The 11,906-nt window shown below is 42.2% G+C and overlaps 1 protein-coding gene across 1 annotated transcript in view; it reads left to right on the top strand.

The window, feature by feature from the left end:
• Positions 1-272: 272 nt before the first annotated feature.
• Positions 273-11,906, top strand: part of JMJD1C (jumonji domain containing 1C) — a 167,695-nt gene continuing 156,061 nt past the window's right edge. The window contains exon 1 of the mRNA XM_032994618.2: positions 273-580. Coding sequence (XP_032850509.2) covers positions 428-580 — 153 coding nt within the window. The 5' untranslated portion in view covers positions 273-427. The remainder of the gene's footprint in view (positions 581-11,906) is intronic.

The following is an 11,906-nucleotide window of genomic DNA, read 5'->3' as shown; positions in this document are numbered from 1 at the left end:
TCCCGTGGGCCGCCCACAGCCGGACTCTTTGCCGCGCGGCAGCGTCGGCGACGGTCGCTCACCGCGCCCCCCCCCCGCGCTTTCCTTGCGCGCTGCCTGGCGGAGGGAGACGGCGCGTGGTGCCGGTCTCCATGGCAGTGGGGCTGCGTGGGCGGAGTGGTCGGGGCCGCAGCGCGGCGGTGAGGGAGGGAGCGCGCGCCCCCGGCCCTCCCCCCGCCCCTCGGTGTTTGTGTCAGGCGGCGGCGGCGGCGGAGCGGCCCCGGCCCCGGCCCCGGCCCCGGCCCGCCCGAGGGGCGCCCACGCCCCCGCCACTGAGGCGACGAGCCCCGCGCCTGCCCCCGCTCCGCGCCGCTCCCGCCATGGGCGGCCCGTAGGGGCGCGGGCTGGGACGAGCTGGTGCGGTGCCTGCGCGGCGGTGGCGGCGGCCATGGCGGTGGAGACGCGGCCGGAGCTGGTGGGGAAGCGGTTTCTGTGCGTCGGCGGCGGCGGCGGCGGTGAGGAGCCGCCGGAGAGCGGGCGCTGGCGGGCCGGGGTCATCCGCGCCGTCTCCCAGCGGGACTCCCGCAGCCCCGACCTGGCGGTAAGAGCCGCGTCCCGCGGCGGGGCCGGGGCCGAGGCGGCGGCGCGGGGCCTGGGGGGCGGCGGGGCTCCCCGGGCGGGCCCGCCGTGACACAGCTCTTCGCCCCGGGGGGAAGGTGCGTCCCGGGGTCCCGGTGGCGGGGACGGCGGAGAGGGAGCCCGCCCCGCTGGGGGCCGGGCGCGGTTCTCCGCGGCGTGCGCGGCCGCGGGGCCGGGTGGAGGGCGGGGGGGGACACGGCGCCGGCGGCCCCTTCGTGCCCCTCGGAGGGCGCGGATGCAGCTCCCGGCCGTGCCGCCGCCTGCACCGGCTTTGGCCGCAGGAGAGGAGAGAAGGCGAATACCTGGCCTGGCCACGGAGGGAAAACCGGTCCGCTCCCGGAGCGGGAAAGCTCGGGCCGGCAGCGAGTGCCTGTGCTGCGGGGGAAATGCCGGCTTGCAGCACCGACCGGCCGCATCTAACGCCCTGGCCGCGGCAGCGAGCGTTGTTATTAAAAGAATGTCATTGTTTCCTTTCCTTTTATGTCCGCTGTCACTGTTTTCCTAAGGGGTGTAGGAATGTGCGTGGAGGTTAGCGAAGGAGCCAGGATGTGTCCTGTTGTGCTCAGGCACACTCTCGCTCGGGGCCGGGGCGGGGGGGGGAGCACGACCAGGATTTCCTTGGGTTAGTGTTCTGAATGCATAATCTGTAAAATGGAGTTTTATTGTGCTCCCTGGACTTGGTCGTTATTTTAGTGGTGAATTCTGCAGTCAAAGGAATGCCGTGTTACCGCTGTGCTTGTCTCCTTCCATGTTTTTTAATGTTATTTAGTGCTTCTGAAAGCACATTTAAAAATATCACGGCTATGTAAATGGGCATTACGTAGGCTGAAAAAAGGAATCACCGGACTGCGCTGGGCAATCCATATTGCTGCTGGTGAGGGGGAGGCGTTCACAGCCCAGCACGATTGGGGTGGAACGTTGCCTTTTTTACTAACTCGTCAAGCAAACAATTGCCTGGTTTTAGGGGTTATCGATTGCTTGGTGAAGTGTGAGTCACAAAATTAAGAAATCTTATTTTCATATGTCCCAAGCTTTAAGCTTTGTTTTTGAAACAGAATGTATGTGACACTGAAATGCTACTTTTTTTACTGTATTGTGGGTTGTGGTCTGTGTGTGGTTTTTTTTTTTTTTGTTTGTTTGTTTGTTTTCCTCTCACTCTCCAGCTATAATTCCAGTAGCATGCTGTTCATGCCGTTCTTTATGAAACGGCCTGTGTTTTCAACGTTTAGTTAGATGTCAGAATCATCTAGAATGCTTTATTTTTAGATCCTATTTTGGATGTTATTCTTGCAGGGTAGTATTCTGTACAATCTATATACAATTATGGAAACACTGAGTAATGTTTAAGGAGATGTTTACTAACATTTACAAGTCAGAGCCATAATTTGCAAACTCTAGGTGCAGAGCTGACATAGAGAGAAAGGGTGCTAAAAGGAGACATTTCAGGGGGTTGCATTTGTTATGTTAAATGGATAAGGTATGCTGCCTATTGTAGGTACTTGATCCTCTTCCTAACTTTGGTACCTGACTGTTTTTCTCTTCATATACTCTTTCATTATACTTCTTGGTAACTTAAGGGAGAACTGTCATGTTATGGCTGGTTTCTGGGGCAGGATGACTAAGGGTATGCTTGTGTGTTGGAGCGGAGTGCCATTTGGATAGATCCAAGCTACCTGAGAAGCAGGATGGAGGCTCCAGCCTGCACTTCAGCCTGGGTGCAGTGCAGTGCTAACGTGGCTGTATTCCTTCTGCTATTCAGGCTAGCTACGCAGCACTGCATTATGCTATGTAGATACCCTCCTAGTCACCTAGGAGTGCTGAAAGCCTGGGAAGGTTTTGGAAATCCTGTCTAGATCTAACGAGTCCCAGACTAGTACTTAACTACTGGAGCATCATTGCCCCCTCTAAGTACAATATTTAGGTTTTGTGTTACCTGTTTGCTGTCCCCAAGGCACAAACAAGTATAAATCACAAAGGGAGTGGGTAGAGGCAGAAATGATAAGGTTTCTGTTAGCAACAGGTAGTTTCTGTGGGTTAGACTCTCCTTTTGCATTTGGAATTAACATGAACCTCTCATTAGTTGATATATGCTAACATGAGTATTCTTTTCCCCTGCCCCTAGTGAAGGACGGGGGCATTTTTCTGTTAGCCCTGGTTCCACGTGTACTATCCTAGATGGAGTGAGTGCTGCTCTTACTTTCCATGGCTTTCTTTTTGAGGTGGCCATCCCTATGAAGAGCTCTGCACCTTTCTGCTACTTGTCAGTGGAGTGAAATGGTGATTCTTGTTGACAGTTTCATTGCTGCCCTCAGGGAATAGCATAAAAAGGTTGAAATGGACTTCTTGTCCATTTTGTGTGTTCCTGGTCCTCCCAGTGTGATGGACCTTGCAGAAATATAGAAGATGCCCGTAGCTGCAGGAAGGGAGGAGGGCAGCAGTGGGCGTTTTCAAGATGCTTTGCAACCTACCAGAACTGACTTACCTTTTAATCCTGGCTTCAGAAGGAAGTATCGTTTACATGGGCTTTGTGTCATGTCTTCCTTAATAAGTGTGACCCCCTCCCAATCAGTTCCAACCAATTTAAGAGTGGGGAGAGGGCTGAGAAAAATTACCTTCCTCCAGTCTGTGAAAGCTAACATCTCAGGGGCCGTGAGAGCCCTCCTAAAAAAAAAACATAGAGGCGAGGGGGTCACCGCATTTTGTCCGCTCCTCCTGGAAGCAAAGAGGCAGCCTCCGGCTGGCTGGCCAGCACGCACCGAGCTTCAAACCAGCTACAGCATATGCTGCCTCTTCCTTCATGCCCTACAGAGATGGGTAGGTGGTGGGGGATGGAGATGATGGGATGTGGAGATGGGTTTAAGGCCACGAGAGAGAGCTGAGTGCTGGCAAAAGCATGAGAGCAAGCATGAGTATTTGGATATGGGAATATAGGGACAAATGGAGAGTTTTATGAGCTGGAGGATCTTAGGAGGAGACATGGGCAAGTTTAGAGGCAACTGACATAATTAATGTTAAGTGGCCACAGGGCTTGTGGGAGCAAATCTGCAGGAAACGGAGCTTCATTAGTTGTGCTGTAAACAGAACTACTCATTAAATCAGGAACTCCAGACCTGAAGGCTGGGCTAGCTGCTCTCCGCTGGTGAGCAGGCAAATGAAAACTCCATTTGTCATATGCTGCTAAGTTTGTTTCATGATTGTTATTTCATAACTAAATTAATGAATATTTTTGTAGTTGAAACTGTTATCCTAGTAAGAAAATGAAGTAAAGAACCCAGTTATCCATTATCTTCTACCTAATAGGTGTCTTCTACTCCATGGAAGTATGTTAAATGACTCTTTCCTTATACTTTTCATGTTTGCAACATAGCTGATACGTAGTCTGTTTTTTCTTAAAATGGATTTATTTATTTATACTTTCTTTTTACAAAGAGAGAACGGTTTCAAAGTGTCTTTTCTTTGTTATTTTATGGAAATTACGCCTTTCTCAGCTTTCCTATTAATTTACCACTAGTGGGGAGTAGGGTGAGAACAACAGGCATGGATTCTGAGTACTGCTGGTCTTCTGAAAGACAGACGCTCTTGTTGGTACATGGACATCCTTCTTCCCAGGATTTGGAACCCATATCTCTTCCTTAGTCATCCCGCAATGTTTACGGATGTTTGAAAACTCCTGCTATACAAGTACAATGTATACAATTTAATCCAGGAGTTTTCTTGATGATTTGCATCGTCTGAGTCAATGTCATAGTTAGACCTCTTGATCTTTCATTCTTGAACATTCCCATTGCATAGAAAGCATTTGTTTAAAAATACAAGCAAAAAAAAATTCATATACATGTGTGTGTTTTTGTATGTGTGTATTTCAGTAGTCATTGAGAGGATTCATAACTATTTTTCCACTTAAGTAACAGTGGGTGTTGTTAGAGGCAGCCAGGAACTGTATTTTTCCTTACTGCTAGCCTGGAAAAGCTTGTGTGCTGCTCTGATTGCAGTGATAACTCTGTGCAAATAAAGAAAGGGCCAGGAGGAAAGAGGTGGAGTCAAGGCCATATGATCTCCCTGGTCTTTGCTGTCCCATAAGAATTACTTTCTGGGCCAGAGGTTGCAAAAAGTCATTTTAATCACTACTGCCAGGATTTGACATAGTGATGGCAGAGGTGTTTTCCTATATTGTGCTTTAAAGTGATTATCTAGGGGAGTGAATTTTTAAAAATATAAATAAAATTAATGAATCTATTTCACTTACTGGAAGTGCTTCAGAGATCTGTGACTTTTCATGGTCTTGCAGTTGTATATTGAATATACGCAGCTGAATATATGACTATTTTCTCCACATGAAAGAGAAAATGGAAATGAACTTTGAAACACGTGATGCGCAACCTTGAAAAAGTTATACCTATAAGTGGCTGTGATTTGTAAGTGTGTGTTTATGGATGTGTGATGCCATGTGGTCTATGGATTGGAAGACAAAATCAGGAATTGAGTACTTTGGTAGTCTTTAATGTCTTAGGATAGACAGATGTTACTTTTAGCAATTGTGCATGGGGAAATACATTGTGGCAGTAAATCACTGTGTTAGATATCCTTCATAAAAACCTAAATATTAATGACAGTTTGAAGCAGTTGTTTTTTTTTTTTTTTACAGTAAAAATAGAAAGGTAGAGTGAAGGAAGCAATACATTAATAGTTCGGGTAAATTGTATTTTATTTAGTATCTCGTACTTAGTAATTTACCAACAAGGAGTTGTTAAAAATTCAGTATGTCTGGTAAAACCATTTGAAGAGAATAGTGGCAGACTTCGTGTGTCTATTTTAACTGAGTTTACCCTCGCTTAAGAGTAAAATAGAAGTTCACAAAATGTAATGGAGACTTATCAGTACTGTATTACAGATACCATGAAAATAATTTGAAATAATTGCTGATAATTTGAAAATAAGATGTTTTAGAGAGGTATTGCATATGCTGATAGTTTCTCACTAAAAGATGAAGTTAAACTTGTTTTGGTTGTGTGTGGAGCTGCTCTTAGCCAGTCTTTTTATGACCTGTAATTGTTTTTATCTTCCTGCTTCTGCATTCCCAAACTTTCCGAATGCGGTGTGGCTTTGTTATACAGTCTCAGAATTTTACTTCTATAGATTGTATTTGTTTTCTGCCATATATTGGTTTTTAGTGTAGTGTTTTACATGTTGTCCTCTGTTTTCCTTTCACTAAGCTAATATATAAGGAGAAACTGAATGTATTAGTTACTTGAATGCATTTGAGCTAATCTGTTTAAAAATGAAATATTTTTTTCATTCCTAATTTTAAAAGTATGTGCTCTGCAGCTTTGACTTCTTAACCTTAAAATAGACTGGAAGATGAAGAAAAATCTTCAATAAATTTATTATATAAATTAAATGAAGAAATATGCTTTAAACTAGTTGTGCATAGCTTGGTAGTGGTTAATGAAGTTTAAAGATACTACGTGTTTCTGTACTAGCATCTGGGTTAAAGATGAAGAGCAAGTTTTTGGTGAGGAGCCTGTCACGTTATTTACTCCAGCTATTGGAGATGATGCTAAAAACATGCCAGAGTTTATTGCATCACTGCTGCCTCTGGATGTAGACAAGAATGTTGTTGTAGGGTGCATTTTGTGTGTGTTTTTGAAGTTGGTTTGAAGCGAGTGGGAAAAGCTCAAAATGTAACAGGGATTTAAACAATTTTCAGTTGTTTCTACTGTTCTGTATCAGTATTGAAGCCAGCGAGAGTCTTGTAAGTGTTGGTGTGTATCAGCTGGGCAATTTTTTTTTGGCTCAGCAGTAAAGAAAACTTCCTATTTCCTTTCTGTGTTTCTTATGAGATTGAGCTTGTCATCCTGTGCCTGTGAATGTCACCTCATCTGTCTTCCAGAGTTAGTTTGTGTTAAGGAAGGAGTAGCTCTTTCATAGTAATTTGACAAAAAGATCAGACAAAGGAATGTTCCTATGGAACTGACTGCAAGGATTCAGCACCTTATACACTGCCCTTCCCTCCTCTGCTTTCGTACTAATAGAAACCTGAATCTGATGTAGATCAACAAGTAAATATACTTACACTGATGGATTTGGAAGATGGTTTGTTTGAATATCAAGATGGCAAACTAACGTTAGGTGTCCCGAGCTAGGGATTAATCAGTTTAATGATCAGCTGCGTAGTTACAAAGTGTGCAGCAGTGAATGAGATATGGAAAAAGGAAGGTTTCATCCTTTACTCATGTCTTTCAGTAAGCTCTAAGAATCATATTTTCTTAGTCAAAAAAGCATTTATTTTTGCTGTGTATATGCTATGCATACAAATTATGTATTATTTCACATTTGCATTGCATCAATTTGTCAATCCAGAACTTTGTGTAAATTTTTGAAGGTGTTTCAAAAAAACAGGACATAACCATCGTAAAGAGTTTTAAAGAATGAGTAGTCATTTTATAAGAAGCCATTTGTTCTGTGCATATAGCAGCATCTCAAAACCTGCTTGAAAACAGCAGGACTGCTCTTCAATGTCAAATTGAGTGAATTTTGAAAGCGGTACTTTTAAAATTTGTCCAGAAATGAGCTCAACCTTCTTCTGATCCTACTATCAGTGTGAACTGTAGAGATGCTTAGTTCCATTGGTGATCATGAATCTCTGCTGGAATCAGGCTTGACCTTCCCTTTCAGTAGGACGCAGTAAGCTGCTTCTGCTGGAAGAAAGTAAGTATTGATCATCTGAGAAGTTTACCTGAAGTTGGCAACAAGGTGGTTGTCTTGGAAGTGACACAGCTATGACAAGGCTGTTGTTGCCCACTTTTGTGCTTTGGGCACTGACATTCAATGTTGCTACAGGGGTGGTTTCCCTCCCTGCCGTACCAGGTAGGGGCTGAGGCCTGCTCTGCTTGTAACCAGCTTGTCCTTTGAAGCTGGTGGAGAATTCTAAGCTAAACTAATGCTATGTTGCTTCGTTATTGACTCATCCAGGAAGTTACTGTCATTAGTTAATCTTACTCCCATGCCCAACTGACTTGGATGTTATAAGACAGAACGAGAACAGTGGAACAAGAAGAACCTTGGGGATTTTGCTGTCTCTTGCTTTCTAGTCATTTTCTTAAATATACCATTATTCTACTTTAAACAGCAGTTACTGCTTTTTAGAATTAAGTGGAATGGACCAACTTAATCTGCTCCTGAGGAAGCTGCTTCTGTGTGCATACAAAAACTGGGTTTGAACAAATTTACATACTCTGTTCAGAGCTTCATGGGCACAAAAAATGCAGGCTAAGCGTTAAGGTTTTTAGCTTGACCTTCCCGTGGCAACATTTTCAGTTTTGGAGACTGTGGTTCCACAGGCATTTCTCTTGGTGGCACTGCTGGCTTAATTTTTTTAACCCTGAGCGATTTCCTAATCCATTCACCATATGGCACTTCAGACAGTTGTACTGAGGCTGAGGAGGTGGCATGGGATCAATCAGAAGCAAGTGGCTGAGGGTGGGAGCAGCTTAAGCTGGCACCGTTTCCAGGAGAAATGTCTCTGGACCATGGCCTGAATGAAGTAATTGAAAACTAGCTTAAATATCTTCACGAGAGTTGCAGTCACTGTAACTAGTAAATGTGTCCTAATTTTCTCAGCTGTAATGCAGGGAATTTGTATTGCAGTTGCGTTAGAGATATTTATTTACTTCTGTGAATAGTTTAATCTTTCACTTGAATAAGGATAAATATGTCCAAAATAACCTGCAACATGATCATTTGTTGTCTCTTGATGCTGTACTTATTTGTAAAGGCAAATTTTGGAAGAATAGATGTGAACTGAAATGATTTGGGGCAAACTTAAGCATCTGCATGTTAAAATGCATACACTTTTGATGCCTCAGTAAAATATTGCATATAATATTTCTGTATAAATATGATCTTTTTGAGTGTTTTGACCAGCACTGTAATAAATGTAGATGTTGAATGCAAAATGATTGCAGTTAGTCTTCACTGCAAGTCGCTCACTGCTATGTATGGCAACTCAAGGAGACGCTGCTGACTTAGTAGTTGGGTTGACTCGCCCGGGTTCTACTTTTTTTGTGAAGGGAACTAGGTTCTCTAGTAAAATGATCATTAAATATCTGGAGTATGATTGCTCTGTGAAAGAGAGAGCCCTTGCTGAGTCATTGCTATGTGGCCCAAGTCAAACATCTTCAGTCTCACATGTCTGGTGAGGAGGGACTGGAAAGCTGTATTTTGGAGGAGCATTGGCAAAGAGTTCATTTTGAAACAGTCCTTCAATATATTTTCTTATTTTTTGCTCTTCTTGGCTTATCTTCAGAATGTAAATTCATTACCTTTCAAAACCAAACACAACAACACAAAAGCTGATATCAAATAGACAAAGAAACCTGTCGGGATAATCATAGGAAATACGTGATTTAAATTGTTCTGTTAGTATAGAAAATCTTAGAGAAAGAGTGATAGGAAATAAATAGTGAATTCTTAGACTGGAGTTTGTCATTATTGTGTAGTTTTTCTTGCATCCCAATTTTCCCTAAAGCAAAACTTGAAGACTAGTTTCGCAGCCTTGGACATGATTCAAGGCAGGAGTGACTATGTGGAAGCAAGGCATGGTGTGAGCAGTTTCTAAGGGAGATATCAGTGATTTTTGGGCTGTAGACCCGAGGTGATCTTTAAAGAATTAGGAGCTAATAGAGGTCTACTGCTAACATTTCAGTCAAAAATACAGGTGCTGATGTAGTTGAAGACTGAATGTGAATGAGGTACTGGGGTCTTAAGAGCTGTTGTGACACTGAGCTAGCATACCTCTGAAATCATGGCCCATAGCTGTACTTCTCTGTTTTCTTATGGTGATTTGGAGCTCAGGGACTTCATGCAGCAGAGGTCTTGGGGTTTTGTAGCACTTGCTGGATTTTTCCTAAATGAATTAGTAGGAAATCTTTTTCAATCCCTGTGAACTTTTCAACATCCGGTGCCAAAGCAGGGTCAGGCTTTAACTGCACGTTGTTCTCAGGATTGCTTGCTGTTGTTTAAGATGTGCTTTGGTTCTTGCATTGTGAGGTACAAGTCAACAGTCACCCCTTGTTTGCCATTTGCATGCCACTCAGGATTTTACTAGCTCTGCTGTACTAGTTCATACTCATCTGTTGGAGCATACAGATGTGGCAATTTTCCTTTACCGTTTCTTAACCCTAGAGACTGAGATATCTCTTCTGTCTGTCACTCTCTACCAACCCTGTCCAAATAAAGGTCTGTTTGAACCAGATAATTCCAAAGAGTAGGCAGTTTGTTTGCATATCTTAAAAGGCTATCTACACAGAGACGTGTATCTTCACATTATTTCATTTCTGCAGGTTGTTCTGAATATATTAAATTTAATACTGTCAGGCTGAGTTTAATATTTTTTTTTCAGGAAATAAAATAGCATTTTAAATTAGTTTTAAATTGTAAAAATTTATTTCTGCATTGAAGTATATTGTGTTGTTTTGTTTTGTTTTGGTTTTTTTTTTCCCCAGTTATGGTAACCAAATTGTCTATTGCAGATCCATTTATATTTAGTATACCCATGCGGTGGACAAACCTTGGTGATCATCTATTTAATAACAACTAAGCAGTGAATAAAGCTTTTTTTTTTTTTTTAAAAAAAAAGTGGGGGATGGTAATTAGATACTTTTGGCTTGCTAACTATTAATCCAGGTAGACTGTCCAAAATATATCTGATGGTTCTCTATACTGTCATATTGTAACATTTGTATATAGGTCAGAAAGTGATATGTGAATGTTTTTAGACAATGTCATGACCACTTCTTTATTCGATGGGTAGCTTTTATGTATAATGGGGTACTTACCTTGTTCTGTGTGATCTTTCAAACAAGATAATAAATTTTGACTCCTTGAAAGAAATTCCCATGCCTTTGTATAAATAGAAAATGTTTCAAGTCCTTTGTTACTTTGTACCATATTTTTCCTTTAGAAATTTGGAGTCTAGATTAATATGTTCCTTTTGTTGCCTGTAGCTTTTTACAAAATTTCAATTTAGTGAGAGTCATGCCTGAGACTATATAAAATATAAAATGAAAAATCTCGTTTAATAAATTATTCATTCACTAACTTTCTAATTCCATCAGATGGTTTCCTTTGAAACTGAATGTAGTACTTGGATAAAGCACTGTAAAGAATCTTATATTTTAAAATGGAAAGACTTGGCTTTCTATTGACACTTGGAAAAATCGCTTGCTGACACTACTTAGTTTTTTTTTTTTGAGTTTTGTAATAGTGTCTTGTCCAGGTAAAGTGAGATGTGGGTGTATACTTTGGCATATTTTTTCCTTTGTCAGAATTGGACACTGAATAGATTTTCTGTTTCCTAGTTTTATTTAAAAAAAATATTTTAGCTTTCATACACGTGAGCATGGCTCACATTGCACTAATGTGGCAAAGCTGATCACTGTTCACTGACTGATTTCAAATGTGATAAACAGAATACAAGTTAAGTCTTAAGTTTGCCAATATGTTATTTCTCAGTTAAAATAATGAGCAATGAAGAGCTGAGCAATGGCAGAATTTCATAGGGCTTTTCAGCTAGTACCCTTTGAAATGGTTGGAGTCTGCAACTCCAAAGGGTGTTTAGGTTTGGCTGATGTAAAAGTATGGTATTCAATACCCCTTTATGTTTTGTTTCTAGGATGTGTTTTGTGTTATGGTAGTCTACTGATTTCCAGGTACCTGGAACTTGTGAATTCAGGAGTCTTCACTGGTGTCTTTGTAAGAGTTTAGTGTTTCAGTGGAAATGAGCAAGTAGTTCTATGTCTGCTTTTCCTTTCTTTCTTACAAGAATCTGATTTTGGTCTGGACTTTAACATGACTGTGCTTTTAAGTAGTATGTCTTCAGTTGAGAAGAGGACAACATAGAATGGCCCTTGGGGATCTTAGGACCGAGGGGAAAAAATGGAGAAGTTTGAGTGTTTTTGTTTGTGTTTTTTTTTTTTTTTTTTTTTTTTTTTTTTTTTCTGAAAGCCTTTTTGATCCGTTCTTCAGCTTTCTTTGAGCAGTGCTTCTTATGGAAAGACAGAGCATGCATGTACAGGAACTACAGTGTATGGGTCGATCAGCAGAGGGGGCAAGGAAAGAAGAGAGGACCATAATAGCTTAGTTGTAGAAACCCATACATAGTTTGATGTGAATTGACAAAAGGAAGGCTCCTTCTGTCTGTGTAAAAGCCAGCATCCCTTCCTGTGAGGCTTCTTGCTCCTGAAGCAGTGAGTCCATTCTCTAAGACAAGGAAATGTTAAGAAATTGGT

The sequence above is a fragment of the Tyto alba genome, unplaced genomic scaffold, assembly GCF_018691265.1.
Source record: "Tyto alba isolate M040663 unplaced genomic scaffold, T.alba_DEE_v4.0 Super-Scaffold_1, whole genome shotgun sequence".
Lineage (NCBI taxonomy): Eukaryota > Metazoa > Chordata > Aves > Strigiformes > Tytonidae > Tyto > Tyto alba.
Note: the sequence above shows the minus strand (reverse complement) of the source record. Positions and strands in the feature narration are given on the sequence as shown.